The 27,605-nt window shown below is 43.4% G+C and overlaps 1 protein-coding gene across 1 annotated transcript; it reads right to left on the bottom strand.

Annotated features, from left to right (window-relative positions):
- Positions 1-5,551: 5,551 nt before the first annotated feature.
- On the bottom strand, positions 5,552-7,676 carry LOC309550636 (uncharacterized protein; the record flags this gene model as incomplete). Its single annotated transcript, XM_082250974.1, has 1 exon — positions 5,552-7,676. One exon carries the CDS (start codon positions 7,674-7,676, stop codon positions 5,553-5,555), a length of 2,124 nt encoding a protein of 707 aa, XP_082107100.1. The 3' UTR covers position 5,552.
- Between the last annotated feature and the right edge of the window lie 19,929 nt (positions 7,677-27,605).

Here is a 27,605-nt window from a genome sequence, read left to right as displayed (position 1 = left end):
GATTTGTTCCTATCTGACTGTTGAAAAAGGCGATTGTCCGAAACGCGTCTGGTCGTCTTTGGAAGTCTCAGCCACCTTCAGTCCAAGTGACGTAACACATGGCCACATGTTATTTTAAAGTGTTGTCTGTAATTTCTCATTTTTTTTTATTGAATTTTCATTACCCCCCTTTTTGTACAAGAATAATAAATTTATTGAAAATATACTTATTACTCAAGGTCTGGTTATTGCCTATAAAGTCCCATACCTCAGGGGAATTCCTTCTTTTGTGACGTAAATAAACGGTGCAAGTGGGTAAAAAGGTAAATGACAGATCTGGGGGGTCAATAAATAAATCTCAATAAAAAGGGACCTGCCAAGCTTAATTTCTTTTACAAGAATATTTACATATTTACATTAGATTTACATTAGAAATAAAAGTGTAATAAAAAATAAAAAATAAAATAAAAAAAATAAATTTAAAACACCCTGTTCCTCCATGCTCGTATGCAGAAGCGAACACATACGTAAGTCGCGCCCGCATATCTAAACAGTGTTTGTGCCACACATGTGAGGTATCTCCGCGATCGTTAGAGTGAGAGCAATAATTCTAGCACTAGACTTCCTCTGTAACTCTAAACAAGTAACCTGTAAACATTTTTAAAGCATCAGCTATGGAGATTTTTTAAATACCGTAGTTTGTTGCCATTCCACGAGCGTGCGCAATTTTTAAGCGTGACATGTTAGGTATCTATTTATTCGGTGTAACATCATATTTCATATAATTTTTAATAATAATACAGGGCTTGACAAATTTGCCTGAAATCTAGGACCCAGCTAAAAAAGTTAGGAGCCAGTTTTTTTTTTTTTTTTTTTTAAACAAACAACCAAGCTTTATTTCCAAAAAAATAACATACTAAATTTACACATAAAGACGACTAGAACCCCACTCTCCTCTATAGCGCAATCGGATGGAAACAGACTGTCTGTTTCCATCCGATGCCATCTGATCCGATCCATGGGATGGATAGAAAATAGAACCACCATCCGTCTGTTTTTGGCGGACAGGATCAGATGACGGCAGATCAGAGGCGTAACTAGAACCTTCAGGGCCCCGATGCAAGAAACCATGAAGGGCCCCCCAGATCCCTGGCCGGGGCCCTTCCCTTCAAGCCCGGGGCTCTTCCCACTAATCCTGGGGCTCTTTAATCTCATTGCATGGCCTTTTATTATGGTCCCGCATCAGGATCCTTTCACAAGTTCTGCAGTGGGCCCCCTTCCTGCAATCTTGGGGCCTCCCCACAGTGGTGAAATGCCAGGGCCCGGTCGCAAGTGTGACCTTTGAGATCCTAGAAGTTCACCCACTGGTTTGCTACTGGGCCCCCTGGAGCATGGGGCCCGGTAGCGATTGCAACCCCTGCAACCCCTGTAGTTACGCCCCTGCGGCAGATTACCGCTCCATAGAGGAGAATGAAGGGTCCAATCAGGTCTGCCTGAAAAACTGACAGGCGGACCTGATCAGACAGCCTGTGTGAAAGGGGCCTTCGGCTGTGGCATGGCGATGAGGAAATTATATATATATATATATATATATATACATACATACATACACACACATACTTTTTTTTTTTTTAAATAATGATTGAAAAAAAAAAAAATATATATATATATTTTTTTAATAATTTAAAAAATAAATAAATAATAATAACAACCACACTCCCTGTCCACTTACCTTTAAGCAAAGGTAAGTGGACAGGGAGATGAAGCCTGCAAAAACTTCCCTCTCATCTCCTCTTGTCAAACTCCCGGCCACCACAAGAGGGCGCCAGTTCCCCGTTCTCTCACTAAAGAAGGCCGAAAAGCCGCGGCCTCAAAAGGGACAGGACACCTCCTGCAGTGCACCCCAGGCACCAGGTCGCTAATTTAAGTCGCCAATGCGACCTGGCGCCCGGGTTTGTCGAGCCCTGTATATAGTGAATTTTTTCCAAAAAAATTGCATTTGAAAGACCGCTGCACAATTGCAGTGTGACATAAAATATTGCAACAATCGCCATTTTATTCTCTATGGTCTCTGCTAAACAAAATTTATATATATTTGCGGGTTCTAGCAAGAAATACAAATTTAAACTTGTAAACAAAAAGTTCCAGAAAAGGCCTGGTCTTAAAGTGGATAACAGAATTGCTTTAAAAACGCAAGCATTGGCAAATGTGTGGGGGTGCTATTAACATTTACGTACAGGTGCAACTAAACGTGAGGGGGGGGGGGGGGCGGTTTCCTCATGTGTCCCTGACCCTTTTCCAAAAATGTACAGCACCGAACTGCATTGTGCTGGTGCATGGGGTGCCATTAATATTTCACACCTACAGGTGCTCACACACATTTCTGCACGTTTACATTTCCACATGTCTAGTGTACGGCAGCCCATTCATTTCAGTGGGCTGCCCTACGAGCTAGAAACATGGAAAATACACCAGAGGCTAGGTGAACACCCACAGGTGCTACTAAACGTGAGTAAATTTCCACACATCATATTTAAGGCAGCCTATTCCTTTTAATGGGCTGCCCTTAGTGCGAGAAATGCGGAAAAGTAGTCCCTGACCCTTTTCCAAAAATGCGCGCACCAAAGTGCATGGTGCTGCAACACCATGTGGTTCGGCGCATGTCAAAACACATGCATTAGCAGATGCATGGGGGTACTAACAGCTAGGCTTGGTTCACACCTACAGTTGCGACCAAGCGCACACATTTCTGCACATTCGTTTTACTAGGTTGCCCAATGTGGGAGAAACGCTGAAAAAAAATCCCTAAAACATTTCCAAAAATGCACCAAACTACATGGTGCAAGTTTCCAACAAGCCTAGATCTAAAAACTAAGCCTGAATAGAGATACATGGGGTCCCATTAACATTTAAGCTTGGTTCATACCTACAGATGAGACTGAGCGCGTTCGCGTGTTGGGTTTACAGCAACCCATTAATTTCAACATTCTGCCCATTGCACAAAAAATGCGGAAAAGCAGTGCCTGACCCATTTCCAAAAATGCACCGAAGAGCATGGTGGTTTGGCATGCATGAAAGTGTGCGTAAGTAGATGTGTGGGTGTTACATTAACAAAATGCAATGGCACCACCACACATCTGTTAAAGGGCAGTGAATTTCTGTGCGTGTTGGGTAAAGCAAACTATTGTGCACATTCCCAACATGTATAGACGTGCACCTAGCCTTAATGGCAGGACCACAAAAAAAATGGATGCATGGGGGGGTTATTAACATTTAGGTGTGGTTCACACATACCAGACGCATGCGTTTAGTGTGATCCCGTGCGTCATGCGCGCAGCAGCCGAATCAATTTAATGGGCTTCCCTATAAGTGAGAAATGCTGGGAAGACGTGCTGCACCATGGGGTTTGGCGTGGCGTGCGCGTTTGCAGGTGCATGAAGGTGCCATTAACAATTAATGGCACTGCCATGCATCTGCTAAAGGGCAGCACATTTGTCCGTGTCAGGAAAGCGCACGATTTTGCACACATTCCCAACACTCATAGCAGTGAACCTAGCCTAAAGCCTAGTACACATGGGCCAAATGACTGGCGACATCAGCCAGTTAAAAAAAAAAAAAACGTCAACATTTGGCCCGGGAGTTTGGCAGCGGGTACGACAGGCCTATGTCGTATGAGCATGCTGGAAAACCAGCAGCCGACTTGCTCCCGATCATCGCTCTCAGCCAATGGCTGAGAGCGCTGATCAGAGTGTTCTGGCAGGGGGCCAACCCCTGTCAGCACACAACAGCTCAGAAGGAGAGATCACTTTACTAGCGTTGGATTGTTAGTACAGCGGCTCTGACCGAAGTGGTCAGGTTTTTGGTTTTCGTTCAACACGCTGGGTTGAACAAAAAAAGAACCCCAATAGTGTCTATTAGGCTTTAATGACATCACTACAAAAATGAGTGTTAAGCCCCGTACACAGGCACCGATTGTTGGCCGTAAATTTTCGGCCAACGTTCGATCGGCCGATTGTCGGCTTGTTAGTATGATGCTTTCGACAACCGACTGCGACTTTTCGGCCGAACAAAATCTGGTGTGCATGCTATAAAATTTTTGTTGGCCTTCACCAGAACGGCCGATTGTTCGTCAGTCAGTTCAGATTTCGACAGACAAACATCAGATGAGCAAGACTGGGCATGCTCAGAGAAGAAAAAAAAACACACGAAAAGTAGACCAGAACATGACCTCACTTCTGCAGTTGGTTGTTGTTGGCCGACAAAATTGGTGTGCAGTCTAGAGCACATTTCAACCAACACAACACTGGACAAAAGACGGCCGATCGGTCGGCCAACAATCGGTGCGTGCGTACGAGGCTTAAGTAGACACAGCAAGGCAGGATTTCCTATTAACTTTCCTCTCATTTCGTTTTTAACTTTAGATATACTGTTCTTTAAAGCAGTGGTCCTCAACTCCGGTCCTCAGGGCCCACTAGCAGGCCAGATTTTTAAGTATTACCTTGGAGAGATGCAGACTAGAATACTGCAATCACTAAGCAGCAAATGATATCACCTGGGATGTATATCAGTTATCTTGTAAACCTGGCCTGTTAGTGGGCCCTGAGGGCCAGGGTTGGGGACCACTGCTTTAAAGGAAACCTGTACTGGGAGAAATATGGAAGCTGCCCCTGTGAAACTCTCTGAAAATACTAATTGCCTGGCTTTCTCTAGCATCAGTACTTTGAGTGTTTTACCCTGAAAATCAAGCAGATTGGAAAGTCAGAAGTACTGTGTGGGGCCAGTGCATCTGCAAATATTGATACAAAAAGATCAGAATGACAGCCAAGCAAGTAGCATTTTTAGAAGAAGTTTTATTTATTATATGGATAAATAAAGAAAATCTGATAGCATCTAACACCTAAAAACCCAACATGCTAAAAGCCTCTAATAGGTGCCACCCCATAAATCTCCATACCTCCCTGCAGAATGTGTGCTGGTACTTTAAAGTGTCAACCACAGAGCTGAAAGCTGAGTTTGGAGGATCCCAAGGAATTTAGGAACATTCAAAAAAACATCTATAAAAGGAGGTGCCACCCCATAAATTTCTGTACCTCCCTACAGAATGAGTAGTAGTAACATTTCAATTATAGAGCTGAAAGCTGAGTTTGGAGGATCAAACATCATGTATTTAGCATCCTTAACTTAATTAAAAAAAAAAAAAAGAATTAGAAACATGCACATTTCCCTCACTTCCTGTCTGGTGAAACCATTATCCCTGGAGCAGAAAAAGAAAATATTGCCAATAGAGCTTCAGAAAACAGTAAAACCCTCACAGGGGTTCTAAACCTTCCCCATTCCCCAAAGAAAATAAAAAAGGAAGCTTGAACACTTTTACACCTTTTGAAAAATATGGTCTTCATATTATGCTATTGGAACCTTTACAGGAAATCGTATGAAAAACAGCTGACAGAGAGAACAAAAATTGGCATGAACCTGCCAAACAATATTGTATCCAGGTTCTTCTGTCTGGAACCTCTTCAAGAAACAAGCAAAATCAAAACAGCAGTAACTGAGAATGCAATGTATTCACAGCATCAAGGCTTATTTAATCTACCAGAATCCTTCAAGAATCTGATAACAGATGGTATGTCCATTCCTTGAAATTCAGGATTTGTGGTAGCAATTTTCTGGAAAACGCTGACAACCTCAGACTCATCCATGTTTTTAATGCTGCTGAAAAAGAAGTCGGTTAGCTCGTTTTTAGGCATAGAGTCTGAGGGGGGATTTAAGGTGTCTTTGAGCAAAGTAGTTTCACAACCCCATGAATGTGACTCAGTTTCTTTTTCTAAAATACCTGGGATCTCTTGGGCATTGCTGCTTGTGTGCGCCAATGTGCTGCTTGTGTGCGCCAATGGAGTCTCTGACTGAGAACGGATATTCTGCTTCTCTGCCTCTTCTGCCTGAAAGTTTGTTAAAGCCCTAATGCAGTTCTGGGCAATCGTCCGGACAAATTCAGCATCTTCATCATTAGAGATCACTAAATTAGATAAATATTTAAAAAATTCATCATTTGTTTTGAACTCTAATTCCTGCATGGCTGTTGTATAATCCATTTTAATGGCATGGCTCTCATTAGACTGTGAGCTCCTATGCTTTGAAATGTGCGGTCTTGAAGATAAGGCATCCCTGTCACCCTCAGGGGAACGCCTGCTCCTTTTGGACAAAGGCAGCTCATCGCTTTTAGATAATTTGGACCTCTTACTGTAGCGGTAGCTTTCATGGCTCTCATCCAAACCTTTCTCTCGATATGGTGATGGTCTCCATTTTGAGTGAGAACTTCTACTTTCGTGTTTGGATGGTGGTATGTCCTCTGAGGCTTTTCTTGTTTTACGGTCTCCCTCACGTTTGGATGGTAGTGTGTCCTCGAATGTTTTCCTTGTTTTACGGTCTCCCTCACGTTTGGATGGTTGCGTGTCCTCGGTTTTCCTTGTTTTACGATCACCTTCACGCTTGGATGGTAGAGTGCCATCGTAGGATTTCCTTGTTTTACGATCACCCTCGCGTTTAGATGGTAACAGGTCCTCTGTGGCTTTTCTCTTTTTACCATCACCCTCAGGTTTGGTTGGTAGCGTGTCCTGGGAGGCTTTCCCGTCACCCCCTGGGGACAACGCATTTTTTACTTGAATTTCTTTGCGTCCGTGCAGTTTTATGATCTTTACAGAAATTTTTCTTAGGGATTTCGCATGGGAAGCTTTATTGTTGCTGGGAGTAGGAGGGGGAAACAAGTCACCATAGTGTTTCAATATATAAAGTTCAGTGTGTTTTGGATCTGTTATATGGGCAACTATTTTCATCAAGGTGGCATTCACCACGCCACACAGCTGGCAAAAGAATATGTACAATGACCCTTGCTTCATCTCTATGATATATTCCAGGCCCACAATGGGATCGTTCTTCATGTGGGCATTTAGGAAGTAGCTTAAACGTTTTACATCATTATGCTCCTGAGGCAAGAGCAGTGTTTTTTTATGCTTGTTGCCGATGATGTGTTGACACAGCGTCACAGCTGAGGAACAGGTTACGCTGCAGGGGATACAGGCATACGTTTGAAACCCAGCTGTAACACTGTCCTGTGTGCATTTCTCTCCCTGTGGTATCATTGGATTCGACCCCTTCCCCTGTGGTATTTGCAAATCATTACCTGTGGAAGGCAGAGCGGCATTATTCTTAATGCTCTCTATGGGGGATGGGACGGCTACCACATCTGGGTTAACGGTATTTGATTTAACGCGGATTTTTCCAGGGCCAAACTCGGTAAAGATGGTTTTGGATACTTTAATCAGCAAAAGGGTCGCCTCCTCCGGTGTGAGGCTGCTGGACGTGGTCTTCAGCCCACTGTGATGCCTGCGGACATAGTTATCCGTGTGTTCCAGGTCTGTGACATGAGCAATCATCTCCTGCCACTGATGCTCTATGTTACACAGCATGCAGGTGTAGAGGTAGGAGGATCCCACCTGCTCCTCCACCACGTAATCCAGGCCCAGGATGGTAAAATCCTTTAAATAGGTGTTCACAAAGTACTGCACACGTTCAAACTGCTTCAGTTCTTCCGGAAACACCCTCGAAACGACCATTTTATGCTTTTGCCCGGCCACATGCTCGCACAACGACCTGGGTGAGGTGCAGGACACCTTGCACCACTCACACGACACCTTCATGACAGCGGAGTGTTTAATGCCGCCTCGCTTCCGGCGCACACAGGATGACGTCACCCGGAGAGAGCAGAGAGCTCTCGCCTAAGCTAACTAAAGAGAAACCGTGGAGGAGAGGAGCGCGTGCGCGGCAGATGGTCAGTCAACGCACGGGGGGTGTTCTATCACACCGCTACCGATTCGATTCTGAAATAGGAAGTGACGTACGGACTAGACCAACTTACTGCGCATGCCTCATGCGTGCCAACATGGCCGCTATGCGTTCCAATTGGTTTCCAAATGTGACAGAACACGAAGTAGAGGCGGCCATCTTCTTACACCCACGCAAGTCTTGAATTTTACATTTATTTTAGCAGTAAACTGACCTTAGACTGAATAACAGTATTACATTTTTATTATTTTTGTATTCTGGTAAGTATAGCGAGAAACCTGCAGGTAGAAGGTGGAGACAGCCATCTTGGTACACCCCCAGCACTATTCAGCGACAAACTGATTATATAGTGAAATAGACTATTTCACTTGGTCGCGGTGGAATAGTCTATTTCAGTATGTAACGAGAGTTTACTGCTAAAATAAATTTGGAATTCAAGACTTGCGTGGGTGTAAGAAGATATCCGCTTCTGTTTCGTGTTCTGTCACATTAAGAAACCTATTGGAATGCATAGGGGCCATGTTGGAACGCATGGCGCATGCGCAGTAAGTTGTTCTCGTCCGAACGTCACTTCCGGTTGCAGAATCTGATAGGGAGCGATATTCTGATAGAACAGGGGACATGTGTTCGATCAGAATACCGCTACCAATCAGAAAATGCAAAAGAAGTGACGTTGCTAACAAAATTGCTTACTGCGCATTCGCTATGCGTCCCAACATGGCTGCTATGCATTTCAGTAGGTTTCCTAATCTGACAGAATACGAAGGCAGCAGCGGACATCTTCTTACACCCAAGCAAGTCTTAAATTTCACTCTTATTTTAGCAGTAAACTCTCTTTATATAGTACAATAGAATATTTCACCACGACCAAGTGAAATAGTCTATTTCACTATTTAAAGCGGAGTTCCACCCAAAAGTGGAACTTCCGCTTTAGGTATTCTAACCCCCTGACATGCCACATTTGGCATGTCATTTTTTGGGGGGGGGGGGAGCGGGTACCCTGAGCGGAAGTTCTCCTCTCCCCCTCCATCCCTGCAATCTTCTGGGACATGTCAGAGGTCCCAGAAGATTGCAGGCCAATCAAGATGCGCAGCGCGACTCGCGCATGCGCAGTGGGTACCCGGCTGTGAAGCCGCAAACTGTAACAGCCGGGTGCCCACAGCAGTGATGCCGGCGCCGAGGGAGAGGATCGAGGCTTCGGGCGGCCGCATCGCTGGACCGTTGGACAGGTGAGTGAAATGGCTGGAACTCCGCTTTAATCAGTGCGGGGTGTACTAAGATGGCCGTCACCACCTTCTGCATATACTATAATACTAATAATGCTATAAAAATTAAAATCTAATACTGAGACTATAAGATCAGTTTACAGCTAAAATAAGTGTGAAGTTGAAGACTTGCCTGGATGTAATAAGATGTCAGCTGCTGCCTTTGTCTTCTGTTAGATTAGGAAACCTATTGGAACGCATAGTGGCCATGTTGGAACACATAGCGCATGCGCAGTAAGAATTTTTCGCTCAGAATATCACTTTCGTTACATTTTCTGATGAGTAGTGGTATTCTGATAGAACGTGGGCAAATGAGACGCTTGTGCAGTAGATGTGCGTGCAATGGACAGGGAGATTAGGTGCGTGCACGCCTCAAGGAATTCTGTCATTATAAAAAAAGAAAGTAGCGCGATTATCATGTGCACGCAATTCTCTCAAAACTCTGCTAATGACAGAAAACTCTTCAACCAGATTCAGTAACAGCTTTGCCTTTTAAAGCATTTGTTACCCAAACACTTCATATTCCTGCCAGTACATATCAGTATAGATATCCAGCATGATATTTTCCCCCATTGAGATCTGATGTTTTCAAAGTGTTCCTTTAATCTTTTTTAGCAGTGTGTGTATATATATATATATATATATATATATATATATATATATATATATATATATATTTTTTTTTATATACTACTGCTGGTGATCAACAATTTATAATAGGATTGTAATAGTGTGGCAGGAAACTTGACATCACCAGTGACAACAGTGATCCAGGGGCATAACTACAGGGGTTGCAATTGCAACCGGGCCCCATGCTCCAGGGGGCCTGTGCGGCTCCCCTGTACACCTGGATAGGAGGGGCGGCGGGGGCAGCATGTAGAGAAATCACTGTTCTCCTTTGTCCTCCTGTAGCTGCAGGAGGAAAATGGAGGAGATTGGTTCCTGTGTGTGCTGTCCCCGCCACTCCTCCTATCCAGTTCACTTGTGTTCTGCTGTCTCTGGGCCCCTGTGTGCTCCCCCGCCCCCCCTACTGTGCTGCCCCCCCCCCCTCCACTGTGCTCCCTCCCCTCTCCTGCCGGCTGCTGCAGGGGATGTGTCACAATAGAGAACCAGGAAGGGGTCGGTAAATATGTAATTTCCCAGCTCCTTCCTTTTCTGAATGGACAGAGTCATAGTCAGTGACATTATAAAAAAAATGATTAAAAAAAATACAATTAAAATACCAATATATAAAAACTACTGACACCAGTGGGTGAACTTCCAGTATCGCAAAGGTCACACTTGTGACCGAGTCCTGGCATTGGTGGTGGGGAGTCCCCAAGATGGCAGGAAGGGGACCCACTGCAGAACTTGTGAAAGGGTCCCGGTGCAGGACTGTAATAATGGGCCCCGCAACGAGAGTAAAGGGCCCCAGGATCAGTGGGAAGAGCCCCAGGCTTGAAGGGAAGGGCCCCTGCCAGGGGTCTGGGGGGGCCTTCATGGTTTCTTGCACCGGGGCCCTGAAGGTTCTAGTTATGCCTCTGCAGTGATCAGTGATAATACTATACACTGTCACTGTACTAATGACACTGGCTGGGAAGGGGTTAACATCTAGGGTGATCAAGGGGTTAAATGTGTCCCTAACGATGTGTGTACAGTGTGCTGCTTTTACTAACTGATCTCTCAGTTAAAGCAGGGATGAGAGACAGATCACAATGCTGTTTACCAACACAGAGCTCCTAGCCTTGATTGCACACAGCCCATCAGCAGGTCCCGGCCCTGAATAATTGGCCGATGTCCTGTCAGGATAACGCTACCCATCAGAAAATGTAACGGAAGTGACGCTCTAAAGGAAAAAATGCTTACTGCGCATGCTTCAATAGGTTTTCTGATCTGACAGGACATGAAGGCATCAGCAGGCATCTTCTTACACCCAGGAAAGTCTTCAATTTCACACTTATTTTAGTAGTAAACTCTCCTTATATAATATATGAATACATTTTTATTATGATAGTAGTCTAGTAAATACAGCTACAAGCCTGCAGGTAGAAGGTGGCGACGGCCATCTTGGTACACCCCGCACTGCTTAGTGTCAAACTTATTATATCCTGAAATAGACTATTTCACTCGGTCGTGGTGAAATAGTTTTTTTAGTATATGTATATATTTTTTAGTGAGTTAACTGCTAAAAAAAAGTGTGAGATTAAAGACTTGCTTGCGTGTAAGAAGATGTCCGCTGCCGCCTTTGTGTTGTGTCAGATTAGGAAACCTATTAAAACGCATAGCGGCCATGTCGGAACGCATAGAGCATGCGCAATAAGCAATTTTGTACGCAACGTCACTTCCGTTGCATTTTCTGATGGGTAGCGGTATTCTGATAGAACTTCGGGACTTTCTGACAGACCAGCGGGTGTTGGCTGAGGGGCAAGCATGCACGCGCTTGATACCCGAAAGTAGGCAGCGACGTACAAGTATGTCACTTTGCCTATGACGTACGCCCATCCGCAGTACATTGTGGGTGGGCGGTCGCTAAGGGGTTAAATACCACATGCCTGAAACACCCGTTATTTAACTCATGCATTTATTTCCTTTAGGCCCCTTTCACACTGCAACTTGTCCTTCGATTTGGGACTGCAAAGTCGCATGACAAGTCAAACTCCATGATTTCCAAAGAGTACCGTTCATATCTGTATGACTTCAAGTCGCAACAACTTCAAAGTAGTCCCTGCACTACTTTGGGACGATTTTAATGCGTTTTGAGGTCCAAAGTCCCTGGTTCAAGTCCAGGCAAAATCGTGGTAAAATCGCGCAACTTTTAGGTTGCATAAGTGTGAAAGGGGCCTTAGTAAATTTACTGTATGAGGTATTTACTGAACGTTTTTGCATTTTGAAGTAAATACTGCATAAGGTGATAGTGAATTGACATTTTCAGCATCTCATGAGATAATTAGAAAAAATGTGTAACGTGATTCAATTATCTCATGAGATATTCTTTAGTGAATTGAGCCCAGCGATCGCTGGTGCAATGCTATACAGGCTCCTCAAACAAAAAATTATACTTGCAGATTTTTTTACCTAAAAAAAAAATGTGCATTTATTATTTTTTAATAATAAATTATTATTTATTTACTATTTTTTAATAATAGGTGAATTTATCCTTTAACCACTTCCCGACCGTCATATAGTAAAATGATGGCCGCAAAGTGGTTGTCCCATCCCGGCCGGGCGTCATATGACATCCAGCAGGATAGGCTGCTTTGCGCACGCCCCCCGATCGGTGGTGCGGTGTGTCGCATCTCCGATCCTGGTAAAGAGCCTAATGACATAGGCTCTTTACCATGTGATCAGCTGTGTCCAATCACAGCTGGTCACATAGTAAATAGGAAGTGCCGTTAATCGGCTTTCCTCCGTTCGCGCCTGACAGGCGCGAGTAGAGAAGAGCCGATCGGTGGCTCTTCTGACAGGGGGGGGGGGTCTGTGCTGGTAATCAGAGCATTGATTACCAGTGCAGACCTTTGGGGGATGCCACTAGAGCCACCAGGGATTGCCCACCCACGGCCACCCGGGATGCCAATCAGTGCTCAGGGAGCCTGTTAGTGCCCTCCTCATCAGTGCTGCCCATCATTGCCATCTATCAGTGCCACCCACCAGTGCCCATCATTGCCATCTATCAGTGCCTTCCACCAGTGCCCATCATTGCCGCCTATTAGTGTCGCCTATCAGTGCCACCTATTAGTGCCCATCAGTGCCGCCTATCAGTGCCCATCAATGCTGCATATCAGTGCCACATATCAGTGCCCATCAGTGCTGCATATTAGTGTCTCATCTTCAGTGCCACCCCATCAGTGCCTCCTCATCAGTGGCTGCCAGTGCGACCTCATCAGTGTATAACATAAACATAAACTTTTTGGTCTTTATTTGTTTAGCAAAAAAGAAAAAACCTTGAGGTGATCAAATACCACCAAAAGAAAACTCTATTTGTGGGGAAAATATGACATAAATTTGGTTTAGGTACAGTGCATGACCGCGCAATTGTCATTCAAAATGCAACAGCGCTAAAAGCTGAAAATTGGCCTGGGCAGGAAGGGGGTGTAACTGCCCTGTATGGAAGTGGTTAAGCAAGTAAGCCGTTTCACGTTCAAGAGGAGATTACAACTTTTTTTTTTTTTAAATGGATATGTTACACATGTATTGTTTGTTTGATTTTAAATAATTTTGTCCTTTCCTCACCCCGTAGCTATGGGATATTCTATGCAATTTATCTCTCTGTTCTTCATTCTCCACAAGTACTGTATTCTGCCAGAGCTAGATATTTTTTTTATTTTTTGGCCTATCTGAAGTTCATCTGTTATGATTTTCGCAAGTTTTTGGACTAAAAATTTCAACGATCCGCAGGATGTCATTTGGGTTGAGTCTGCCAAGCTACCAGACTGTAAATTAAAGTGTCACTAATCCCATACCATAAAAAGCAATCAGTAAATGGTGTATTACATGCTGTTCATACTCACTAACTATGAGATTCGTTTTCTGTATTATGCAAAAAACCTGGTTGATCCTGCTTCTCTCTATCTCCACCTTCTATTTATGTCCACAATTCAGCTAGGGATTTTGCAGCTGTGGTGGCAACTCTGCACGTGCTCAGTCTACAGTGCGTTTCTTTACTGAGAGTTTCCTCCTTATCACATCTGAGCAGCACATGTGACCAGAGTCAAAAATGTGGTCGTATACACAATGGTAAATGACAGCCCACTCCCTCCCTCCTCCTCAATGCCCACTAATTAGCGAAAAACAATGGGAGCGGGATATTACATGTAGATTAATGGTGGCTTCACCACCCTCTTATTCTAAGATGCAGGCTGGAGGGGAGTGATATAGTCTGTGACTGGCAGAAATCCACCCACACCATGTTATTTCCAAAAATAATAAACATTTGATTTCAAATATATATTTGTATGACAATTCAAAGCAATTTATTGATATTATTTATGTTTACTCTGTATTCTAAAGGTTGTTTTTTTTTATTTATTTCTTTTGAACATGTGGCCAGCAGCGGATGAGTAGAAGCTCCTACTTCTTAGGTTTCCCTGCAGACAGGCTGGGAAAGATCTGCGCCATGTGAAGCTGTATATCGATTAGGAAAAAGGTACTTGGATTTTTTTTTTTCAATTCAAATAATTACAGTGCCATCATCCACATACAGAAAGAGTAGGGACAATGTAAATTAAACAGTGTGTGTTTAGTATCACTTTATCTCACCACAAGTGGATCAGTTAGAACCAATTCACACTATGACAGAAGTTTTACCACATTGTAAAGTGTATGTCACCACAGGGACACACAAGAAACAATTGTTTCCTATGTGTCCCATTCATCCTGCAACGCAGCCTAACGCAGACATGCTGCATTTTATCGCAGCGCAACGGGTCGAATCACACTGCATCATTGGGCAGCGTAAGAGTACATTTTGTACACTTCACAAAGTTTGTTAAAAAAAAAAAAAAGGTAGCCGTGTGATGCGCTGAATCGCACATCACACTGCCCCTTACCACAGTCAGCAACGCAGAGCGGCCAGAACAGTGAATCACTCCAGCTGCTCTGCGATTTACTAGCTGTATAATGTGAATTCGCCCTCACAGATCACACTTTCAGGGCTTAGATGGTGGAAGCAGCACATGATGATACATAAAATGAAGGCACTGATGAATCGAACCACTGATTTTGATGCAATGTCAATTTTCATAAAGGCATTGCCCCCTCTTTGAGGGTATAACAAGCCTCCATTCTTCCAAAGCAATAAACTGCATTCTACCTCCTGACCAAATCCTGGTCAATAAGAAACACCGGTGCTGAGATTACAGCTTCTGTATGCCATGCAATGAGACACTGCTTGAATAAGTAGTCAGTACAATGGTGAAGCTCTGCTGTTAAATATACATTTTTTGGCATGTACAGTAAAGTTAAAAACCACCCGGATAGGAGGTTTGCGCATTTCAATCACTCCACCAAACCAAGGCTTTCCACATGTTGGATTGTAATGGGAATTTGTTCCCATTCATCCAAAAGGTCAAGTAATGATGCTGGATGAAAAGACCTGGCTTGCAACCAAATTTCCAGTCCATACCAAAAGTGACTTGTACGGCATTGTTCACATCCGTGCTTAACCTGCATATTCTGGCCCGTTGATGTCTATGGGAGCACAAGAAAATGCACATATTATGCATTTTCATGTGCTTTTTTCTGTCTTTATTTCCATGCATTTTCAACTTAGTGGGTGAATACATGGCAGGTTGTCATCTTATGGTTATAAGCACCTTCACATGATTCCTATGTATTCAGCTACAATTCACCTGCCACAATCCTGCCATGTGCTCAGCCACAATGAAGACAGCTACAGTTGCTGTGGCAACTACAAACAGGGGTCTAAAATTAGCCATGCTTCCTCAACACCATGCACAGAAAACCAGGAAGCACATTTCCTTATAAGGTAACTACAGAAAAAGCATCTTCATTGGTTAACAACAAAAATGCACAGAGCATGAAAATGCATGTAAAGCGCACAAAAAATATGGTTGCACGGATACCAGTACTGATACCTGAAACAAATACTTATGCGGTCAGATTTGAGCCCACACAAAATTAATGGTCTCAAATCGCACTGCAAAGAATCACGTGATTTGAACAGGATTGGGGCGCAATTCCGGTCAAAATCACATGCAATTCCTTATGACTCCTGTGTGAACCCAGGCTTATCATAGTGATTTTAGCCTGGGTTCACACAGGAGCGGTGCTGGAAACCGCAAGCGATTCAGACAGGAATTGGACCTCATTCCTATTCAAATTACATGTGATTCATTGCAGCAGGATTTGAGCCTATTCATTTTGTATAGGCTCAGATCGCACCCCAAAAGGTACTCGGTATTGGCTATCATAATTTTATTTTGTTTTTATTTGTGGGATAGTTTTAAATGTTTTTATTCTATATTTTTTGTGATGCTATTAAACTGTCATATTGTGTATCATATTTAGTTCACATTTTTAGTTACATTTTTCCCTTAATGTCAATGTAAGTTATGTAATGGAGCACTCTCGGGAATTTTTGTTTCTGGCCGCTAGATGGCGGTGTTTCCCTGCAAAGTCTAGCACGGCTAGAGTAGAGCACTGTTCCCCTGGTTACCTATAGGTTTCCCCCGTTTTGAAGCTCTTTTAAATAAGGTTTCTTTCTTAAGATCAAATATGCACTAGAAGTCCTTTGAAATATAAGGCACATATATCTCTTGTGCAATCATGTTAATATTTGATCGGTTTATCGCTGTTTGCGGTCTCCAATTCCGGGTTTAGCTCCGGATGTTGACATTCAAAGGTCACACATCCTGTTCCAGGTCGTTGGTCTCCTTCCTGTTGATGGTTTGGGATGACCTCTTCCTGCTGGCTCCGGATTGGACGCAGCGAGTTCCGCCCTGTCTCACCCAGCATATAAGGAAAGACGTTCTGCCATAGGCCACACCCCCTGACGAAGTCACGTGTTGACGAAACCGGTCGGAGGAGGAGCCTGCGGTTCGTCGTGCTGAGGCCAGCAAGGAGACACGGCGGCCATTTTATTGGTTGGAAACAAAGGTTCTGAGAGTATAGCTCCGAGACATGCTGTGATTTCTTCATGCAAACGTGAGTTGCCACTCTGCTTTTACTGAATAAACCTGTGAACGTACTTCACTATTGGAGTTGTCCCTCTTTTCCTTATGTTCACTTGTTCCGGTCGGAGCTGCTGAGGGAACACTGGGAATCGATACATGTCGATCTGGGCACTGATTTGATCACACAGGCTGTCTTTGATCCTTGTAATGGGGGTCATTGCAATTTGGTAAGAGGCCATTTATTATCTTGGTGGCGGTTCCTGCACTCGGGGCTTTTTCCAAGTTTGAAGTGGTGGACAGTTTCCCTTCTTTATTGGAGCACTCTCTGATGAACTTTTGTTTACTGCACTTTTGTATTTGATCCATTTGAACATTTGTATGGACTGTGGATTCAATTGTGTTAGCGCTGCACCAATCCCATTCTATATTGCTATTTAGATCTGGTATTTCTGATTCTAGATCAGGTGCTGGCTGCTTTCATTTGGTCTGTTGACTTTTTATTCATGTATGTTTTTATCTTTACATTTTAGCGCAGCAATATCCCCATTTTTATATTGGCGAGTACTTGACCGAAAGTATCAGCACTTGTACTCGCTGGTAAACAAAAAAAAAAAAAAAAAAAACCATAGGTACCTGGTAACTCTTTAAAGCGGAGTTCCGGCCACAACATTTTTTTTTCAATAAAAATACCCCTGGGACAGTCAGGGCTAGTACATTCCACCATGGATAGCCTCTGTAGTGTCCCGGGTCGCACTTACCTTTTAGAAGAAATGCTTACCTTGAAAAATTCTTCTCCAGCCCTGCCATCTCGGATGTGGGCAGCTGAAGTCAGCGTGTCCTCTTCGGCGTCCTCTTCCATGTCCTCTTCTCCCAGAATGCACCTGCACCGGCCCCTCTCGTCACTTCCAGTGCGGGCACATCATCATCGCATGCCCAGAAGCTGTTTAGTAGGGAATGAGGCGCCGCACCGGAAGTGACGAGCGGGGCCGGTGCAGATGCATTGATTCCTGGGAGCGATAACATTCAGCTCCCAGGAATCAGTTAAAAGAGGAAGTGACAGCGTGGGCCGCTGCCGCAGAGGGAGGAAGTGGAAGAAAGGTGAGTATATTTTTCTTCAATAACAAGGTAAGTAAACAATAAAAAATTGTAACTATCCATTTCTTTTTCAGGTGACCAATAGCAAGCGGATGGCCCAAAATCGATTATGTCGATTTTGTGGCTGAAACTCCGCTTTAAGAAGTTTTCCAGGGCAGCATCTGAGAGATAGGCTCCTCCCACCTAAAACAGGAAACACAATAGTCCACCATTGTAAAAATGTCAGCCATACCTGCGTGCTTCAGTATTAGTAAAGCAGCGAAGGAACCCTCAGTATGCTTATTAATCCGCAAAAATCCTTTGTACTGTTTTGAGCGGGAACGAGTGCTGCCCTAGAAGACTTCTTAGAAAGGTAATTACCAGGTACCCAACTCTGTTTTCTCTAATCGTCTTCCAGGGCACCATCTAAGAGGATGTATCAAGCAATACTTATGGGCCATACACACTATAAGATTTTCTGAAGACTTTTTCCTTTACATTTACCAAAACAAGATAATATGAGGTCAAACCTAAACACTTTAAATTTGTATGCAATCTGGCAGGCCCTTGCACTACATAGAAAAGGTAAATCTGAAGGAAAAAGTCTTCAGAAAATCTTATAGTGTGTATGGCCATACACTAGGGAAGGGATAAGGTCTGGAGCACCTTGAGACCAAATGTCTGGTCCTGATTGGACAGCTGATTAATGCGGTAATGTCTTGCGAAGGTATTGAATCTCCACCATGTCGTTGCCCTGCAGATCTGCTCCCGTGTTCCCCCGGCCCTTTCTGCACTTGAAGATGCTCAAGCTCTGGTCCGCTCGGTGGGGCAAGATTTTGTGCTTGGTAGGCTGCCTGTATAGCAAGCTTTATCCATCTGCCTATCATACTTTGAGGCCGGTCTTCCCTTGTTGACTCCTGCGTAGAGAACAAATAATGATGTTGTTTTGCACCAGTCCTTAGTTCTCTGAAGGTAGGCTATAAGAATTTTTCTTTCATCTAGCTTGTCGTACGTGTCTCTTTTCTTGCTATCCATGGAACCTGGAAGGGAGGGGATAACCCCATTCTGTTTTCTGTGGAAAGTTGAAGAGTCTTTTGGTAAGCAAGCCGGGTCTGGGGAGAGGATTTTGCTATCTGTTTGAATCAGACAGTAGGGGTCTATCAGGGATAGAGCCTGTATTTCACCTACCCTCCTGGCCGCCACAAGGGCCACTAAGAGTACTGTTTTTAGTGTAAGGTATTTATCTGAGCATTCCTCCAGTGGTTCAAAGGGTAGAGAGAGGAATCATTTAAGCACCATGGAGAGGTACCATGTGGGAATTCTGCTGAATTTCATGGGTCTGGCTCTTTTTTAACGAGAGAAGGAATCTTCTTATGAGTGGATTTTCTGCCAACCTGATGTCTTAGCAGAATGATAGAGCCGCCACTTGGACTATCAAAGTGTTATGGGAAATGTTTTTGTCTGCTCCTTCCTGTAAGAAATCTAAAATTGCTGGAAAATTCCCCTTTTTGGGGTCTCTTTGCTCTCGTACCAGAAAAAAAACTTTTTTTCTCACTTTCTCATAGATGGCTCTCCATTTTGTTGATGCATTTTCGGCATAATGGCCTTTTCCATTTTGGGGGAACCCGTGACCACAAGAGGCACATGCCTTGCTGCTGGTCTTTGCTCTTTACTCTTCTGGGGTCTTTGTCTGTAAGTAAGCACGAAGGACTAAGTGAGATAGGCAGTCGCCATGCACAAATATAAAGAACCGTTTGTAGTGAGGTAGAGACAGAGGGAACTCATGAGCACCTTCACTTATTAACCCATCTGGAAGAACTTTTTTTGCACTGAAGAAAACTCAATTGGAACTTTTCATTGTCACTTGTTGATCCTATTTTATTGCCACTTGATGAAATTATTATTTATTTATTTTCATGTCAAAATATTGATTAGTTTGCGTATTAATTTTATTTGGATCACTTTATTTATTTTACACCATTTGCACAAAAATATCGAACATAGCTATATGAATTTTAATTGTTTTTGATATTTATTTACGATATTTAAATCTATAATATTTACCTTTAACACCCATTAATTACTTTGAATATTTGGATTGTGAGCAAGCGCTAGAGGTAGCCTTAATTTTTTAGGACAATTTTTTCCACAAATATAAAGAATCGTTTGTAGTGAGGTAAAGACAGAGGGAACTGCAGAGTGCTCTGGCTTACATGCAGGATCTGAAGCACAGGGAAACGTCTGACATGGTCAGCCCGAGAGCCTTTGCTTAATTACTTTTAATTAACAACATACCTGCACTGCCAATGCTCTCCTGGTCGTGTCCTCACATCTGATGTTTCATTGAGGAGGGAGTTCATCTGCCTTTTTTCCTCATCTTCTTTTATTTTTTCCTTTAAATCATGCTGCCGCCGCCATCAGAAATTACATCACCAGAAGTGCCCCACTCTATCGTCTGGCTCCGGGCCTCCAGCTTACCCAAAGACGGCTGCTGACCAGAAATACGTCGCCAGAAGCGCCAGGAGTTGCCGAAAATGACCATCTTGCTCCTCCAAGCAGCATGCTCCGGTTTCCCAGAATGATAGGGCTGTCGGTGGGAGGCTGCTTTGTGGGAACCAGGCAGAAGGCTGGTGCCAGGTGCAGATGGCAGTGATTCTGTTGGGGAATGCCATTGGCATCCAATACAGCTGGGGGTATGGTTGCATGCCCCTCAGTAGGGGCGAAACCTCAGGCAGAGGCCAATAGGCCCAATTTGCTGCCCCTGGTCTGCAATACCCAAATCCCTCTGGGCTGGATGGGATGCTGGCCAAGGAGTCCCCTGCAGTTAGCACAGAGACTGAAAAAAACAAACTGCTGCAGCTCCTGTGGGTCTGGAGGAAACACAATCAAACTGAGGCACGCAGGTATGGCTGCCATTTTTATAATGGACTATTGTGTTTCCTGTTTTAGGTGGGAGGAGCCTGTCTCTCAGATACTTCCCTGAAAGACGATTCGAGAAAAAACGATATCAGTGCCACCCTAATTGTCATCGATGTATTGTGTGAGGGGTGTGTTTGCTCGCAATGGGATGCACAAGACATTGTGCGACAGGAAAGCGTTCACCCTCTTTGCCACCGCACAAATGAATTACAAGCACAAGTGGTTAAAGTGCTTTGTGTAAACAAAGTATGATTGGTAGACATGACATTCAACTATAATACATAACAAGGAGGTAAATGAAAGCACCACCGAAATTTTCAGCCGAAAATTGGCTTATTCTATTTCGGCTGAAAATGGGTTAAACATGCAGATACTATATGCCCCCCCCCCCCCCCCCGCCTCAGCGTCCCTCACCATCCCAATGCAATCGCCTTACTTTCACTCGGCTCCTCCTGTGTCTTTCCTTTCAAAAGACCCGCCTCTGGCCGGCGGCCCGCCTCCCGGTGATGTCACTACTACTACAATCAGTGCATGAATGAACTAACACACCGGGAGGGCGGGCGAGCGGCCGCTAGTAGCTGTAACTATGTGAGCGCTTCACTTCCCTATCAGGCGGGTATCTCCGCTGACAGGGAAGCGAAGCGCTCACATAGTTACAGCTATTAGCAGCCGCTCGCCCGCCCGGTGTGTTAGTTCATACATGCACATCGTAGTAGTAGTGACATCACCGGGAGGCGGGCCGCCGGCCAGAGGCGGGTCTTTTGAAAGGAAGGACACAGGAGGAGCCGAGTGAAAGTAAGGAGATTGCATTGGGATGGTGAGGGACGCTGAGGGGGGGGGATGCTGAGGCGGGGGGGGGGGAGGGACCCTGAGGCAGGGGGGGGGGGCTGAGGCGAGCTTACCAATGGTATTTGTATTATGCAGCATGAGGGGGTTAATGTATTGCCACTGCTGGTCACTGATGAAATAGTGGCTGACCAGTGGCAGTTAATTAACCCCTTTGTGCTGCATTAGTGCAACCAGTATCAGTGTCAGTGCAACCAGTGTTAATTAACACTGCTACTGGTTGCACTAATGCAGCACAAAGGGGTTAATTAACTGCCACTGGTTAGTCACTAATTCATCAGTGACCAGCAGTGGCAATACATTAACCCCCTCATGCTGCATAATACAAATATCATTGGTAATTAAATTAAACACTATACTGCGACAGGGTGGCAGCTACAAGTGCACGCCTGCCTGTTTTTGGTGTATGCCCCTGTTCTATCTATTTTAAAATTATTTGGGGGAAAAAAGTCATTTTCGGTTTCAGTTTTCGGCCAAGGGCATCCTGCATTTTTGGTTTCGGCCCAGAATTTTCATTTCGGTGCATCCCTACCTTAAAGATCTAAGTACTTGCAGTTTTTTTTTTAAGGTTTTGTTTCACTGTAAGTTACCATAAAATATCACATTCCTATTTTCTGCAAAAAACATACACATCAGAAACCATTGTAGAAAAAAATAACTGCCATGTTTTATTGCAGTCATCTGAAACAATATCTAAATCCAAGAACAAAAATTATATACAGTATATTAGCTTATCAGTCCTTTGGTGTGATGACCATGTTAGTTTTATTTTTTCCCATTATTTTTATACGGTGATCCTGCCGGTAACAGTTTCTGTTCTAGGGCAACAACACTCAATCACTGCACTGTATGTATGAACAGTGTTGCCACTCTAGGACTGGATTATCTCTGGAAAGACTCCAGAGCATGCAGGTTATTCACAGATCATTTGACCTTATGAAACACCTATCTGAAACTGTTGGCTCCCACACAGTATACCCAGAGGTAACTATAGCAAAGGTAATGGATGCATCTCTACACAATATTTAAAAAAAAAAAAAAAATTAAAAAACACATGTGGTTGCAATTCTAGTTACATACATTTATGTAACCCCCCCCCCCACGTCACTGGCTTTGATTGAGCAAAGCCAGCGAGACCCAGAAGTGAGGGGAGAGAAGAGCTGCAGACGTTCACAGCGCAGGACCAAATGAGGGCTCAGGAAACTAAAAGGGGGGTGGGGGTTGCTGATGCCTAAACATTTTTACCTTATTGCAAGGTATGCATTATTGTTTGTTTAGGCTTTAGAACCACTTTAAGTACTTCTGCCCATTACTTGTATCACAACTGAAATACAATACAATATATTCATTCTTTATTACCCCCTTTATGACCACCCAGCACATAATGTATGTGGTGGCAAAACGGTGGGCTTTAAACGCCCACACACCGCACATATGCATTGGTGGGCAGCCAATATTTATTTGTTAAAAGTGAACTCGATATGCACACCCAGCACAAAGACTGAGCTGTCAAAGATAGCCCTCTGCCCACACTAAAGATACGTAGTCGGCAGGACCTGCTTCTGATCACATAAAGGACCAAGTACAACATTTCGGAGCCGGGCAGAACATCACATGCCTGGCGAAGGGGTCCTGTGCAGTTCCAATTGGTTCTTTGTGATGTGATCTTCCTGCAATAAAAGTTTTGGTCATTGTTTGTGTGCGCTGCTTTTAATGATGTGACCACTGTGGCAGTGGTCACATGATCACCAATCCTTCCCAACCCCTGTGCATTTCCGAACGATTTAAAGGGATTCCAGGGCAGCCAGGAAGGGGTTAAAGTATATCTAGTAAGTATAAATTAACAAGTATAATTAAAGTCATTTTTTTTTACTTTTGGACAGAGTGGGGAGAGATTAGAACACCTGTGAGGTTTTTATTGCTGCTTATGTCCCCAAGAGGGAGGTTCACTCTCTCTATTTCTGGCGATTACCCTGATCACTGAAAGTAAATGAAAATCCCAAACTTTTGGATTGTACCCAGACCAATGGAGACACTAGTTCTGGTGACAACCACGGATTTTCTCACTTTGGAGGGATTCATTCCCACTTCCTGTTTTGGCACTGGGAGGGGAAGTGAAGGGAAATATTCCTAATGGGACACAGATAGAAAAAACTGACAGGGGTAATAACTCTACCCAAAAATTAAAAAAAGTTTTGCCTTCAAGTGGTATTACACCCAAAACCGAAAATGTAATATATTGCAGCTTACCAGTCATTCGTTTTCTGGGGGTTTTTTTTTTTTTTAGGTGGTTTTCTGGTGATAGATGAACTAGCAGATTTATAGTGGGAGCGAACTCCCTTGGTTGATTTTTACCTATAGGTAAGCCTAGAATAAGACTTACCTATAGGTACAGTAAATATCTCTTAAACATGCACTGTTTAGGAGATATTTACTTGCGAAGATGTCGGTGACATCACCGGCGCATGGGCTCTGAAGGAACGTCATACTCTGTGCTGTAAATAGTGCCTCCTGCGCGCATGCATGGGAGTGACGTCCTCGCGGCTCATCCAATCAAAGGATCGGAGCCCACAAACCTAGGAGGAAAACCGGGTGAAGACAGAAGTCCTGTCAGCGATGACATAGTTCAGCTAGTTATGGGCAGGGGTTGCCATCATTCCTTTACATATTGGAATATCTTATGAACATTCTCTTATTGGGACTTTTTAGTGATAATCAATTAAGCCAAAATCTGAATTCTATAAAAACTTATATACTGTATTTTATTAAGACTTTGTCATATAAAATCGTACATATTTTATTAATTTTTGGAATTTTTAGTTGCCTCCAAAAAGAGGATGTTTGTAGGATATTGCAATATAATAAATCTTTGCTTTCGGGTTTAATACCGCTTTTAGTTCTACTTTAAATAAAGAGAACTAGAGAGGGGTTTTTCTGGGGCTTTGAATGAGACGTATAACGCCATATGCCTCCATCCCTAAATCTATTTATAAGAGGAGGAGGGTTGGGACTTTAACTACTTCCGGACCGCCCACCGCATATATACTGCGGCAGGGTGGCCCAGCTGTGCAAAGTCACGTATAGGTACGTGATTTTGTGCAAGAGTTCTCGGGGGGCGCGCACCGCTCCCACTGTGACCAGACACAATGGGAGCCAATCAGCAGACCACCCCCAATCGTGCAGGGGAATGACAGAACGGCCATCTGCTTATGTAAACAAGACAGACAGCTGTTCTGTCACAGAGGCCGAGAGAGATCTTGTGTTTCAGCTAAGCTAAAACACAGATCTCTCTTTTCCTCTAGCACATCCATCCCCCACACAGTTAGAAAGTATTCCCTAGGAGCACACTTAACCTCTTGATCACCCCTTTCCTGCCAGTGTCATTTATACAGTAACCATGTATTTTTTTTTTTTAGCACTGATCACTGTATTGGTGTCACTAGTCCCCAAAAAGTGTCACTTGGTGTCAGCCGCAATCCCACTAAAAATCGCAGATCGCCGCCATTACTAGTAAAAAAAAAAAAAAAAAAAGGACAAATCTTTCCCCTAGTTTGTAGACGTGATAACTTTTGCGCAAACCAATCAAAATACACTTATTAGGATTTTTTTACCAAAAATATGTAGCAGAATACATATTGACCTAAATTGATGAAAAAATTAGATTTTTTTTTATTGGGAATGTTTTATAGCAGAAAGTAAAAAATATATATATTTTTTTCAAAATAAGACGGTCTTTTTTGTCGATAGCGCAAAAAAAAAAAAAAAAAATCACAGAGGTGATCAAATACCACCAAAAGAAAGCTTTATTTGTGGGGGGGGGGGAGACATCAATTTTCTTTGGGCACAGCGCCACACGACCGCGCAATTGTCAGTTAAAGCAACGCAGTGCCGTATCGCAATAAAAATGGCCTGGTCATTAAGGGGGGGGGGGTAAAACCTTCTGTAGCTGAAGTGGTTAAATGAGGCATGTGTCACACAAAACTAGTCAATGTCAAAAAAAATTATGTTTTTATTCCTGGAACAATAAATATTAGAACAGTATCACAGTGGGTACTTACATAGGATTGTAAACATGACAATGACATATTGCAAACCATATATACATATAAATAACAGCATAGCACATTGCATAGTATGATGAAAAAAAACTGTCTTCCATATCATGCAATCACTTCAAAAGTAGAATGATGTACTGTAAGCTGAACAAAAGAAAAGGGCATATAGAACTGTCTGTCAAAACATGGTGCGTCTGTATAGGCCCTACGCGTTTCTTGGACTCGCTCCACTTCTTCAGGGGCAGATGCATCAATATTCTACAAAGAGACATGGAGATACCAATACCAACATGGTCTAATGATATACCCAAATGTTGGAGAAAAAAATAGGAGTAGGGGGAACAAAGTTTCCTATCTCTTTGAATACTCACATATCAGCTGTGTGTGGAGCATGTTATGTTGAAGGTAAGGGCTGCTTGTAATGTCTGTCCCGGGAGCATTGGTAACAGGGACTCATGAAGGGACTGGGAGCACCTAAACGATCTCCCAAAAGAAAAGTATCCAAGTGATAGTAAATATGGGCTCCAATATTGTGAATTTAAATAAATTGTATAGAACAATGAATGTATAATAATGGTGTGCTGATAAATGTGAGAGGGGCCCATAACCACATAGAGTGAAGGATATCGAAAAGCAGCCCTTGGCTCCAGCTTCACATACTCCACACACAGCTGATATGCGAGTATTCAAAGGGATGGGCAACTCTGTTCCCCCTACTCATATTTTTTCTCCAACATTTGGGTATATCATTAGACCTTATTGGTATTGGGATCTCCATGTTTCTTTGTTGATTATAGATGCATCTGCCCCTGAAGAAGTGGAGCAAGTCCATGAAACGTGTAGGGCCTATACAGATGCACCATGGTTTAACAGGCGGTTCTACATGCCCTTTTCTTTTATTCAGCTTACAGTACATCATTCTGTTTTTGAAGTGATTTCATGATATGGAGGACGGTTTTTTCATCATACTATTCAATGTGCTATTCTGTTATTTATATGTATATATGTAAGAACAATGTAGCGCTAATCATCAATAAAAAGTTCTCAGAAAGATTAAAAAGTCCATGTAAAGTCCCAATATGATCAGATGAAAAAATTTAGCGAATCCGTGATACCACCACCAGACACCCAGTTCACACTGACCCTTAACACAGAACGATGATCCCCATGACAGAGATCCCAAATGCCAAAAATAGACTCAGTAGGACTCGATATGTATCCTGGATAATATGCGTCCTTCTCTGGAAGTCTCAGGTCAGTAGTCACAGGTATATAAGGAATGAAGCACATAGCAGTATCATAGCACAGACCATTTATTAACCAGATCAAAATAATGGATTAAAAACACTTACAAAGATCCAATCATAACGAGCATGTAAAGCAGTCCAAATTGTTTCCAAGCATGTTCCGCCACGGCAATCCACCAAAATGATGGCCGCCACGTCTCCTCACTGTGGGCGAGCGTGTCCACTGTGACCGGCCGACGTACGTTTCGTTGCACTGAACGTCTTCAAGGGGCGCGGTCCACAGTGAGGAGATGTGGCGGCCATCATTTTGGTGGATTGCCCTTGCGGAACATGCTTGGAAACAATTTGGACTGCTTTACATGCTCGTTATGATTGGATCTTTGTAAGTGTTTTTAATCCATTATTTTGATCTGGTTAATAAATGGTCTGCGCTATGATACTGCTTTGTGCTTCATTCCTTACATACCTGTGACTACTGACCTGAGACTTCCAGAGAAGGACGCATATTATCCAGGATACATATCGAGTCCTACAGAGTCTATTTTTGGCATTTGGGATCTCTGTCATGGGGGTCATCGTTATGTGTTAAGGGTCAGTGTGAACTGGGTGTCTGGTGGTGGGATCACGGATTCGCTACATTTTTTCATCTGATCATATTGGGACTTTACATGGACTTTTTAATCTTTCTGATTAGCGCTACATTGTTCTTACATTGCTTTTAGATCTGTTTTTCATTCCAGATTCTGTGTAGCAGCTTTTCTATTTGGA

Source organism: Pelophylax lessonae (genome assembly GCF_965119305.1).
Source record: "Pelophylax lessonae genome assembly, chromosome: 3".
NCBI classification, from domain to species: Eukaryota; Metazoa; Chordata; class Amphibia; order Anura; family Ranidae; genus Pelophylax; species Pelophylax lessonae.
The sequence above is the reverse complement of the archived record's forward strand: the minus strand, read 5'-3'. Positions and strand labels throughout refer to the sequence as shown.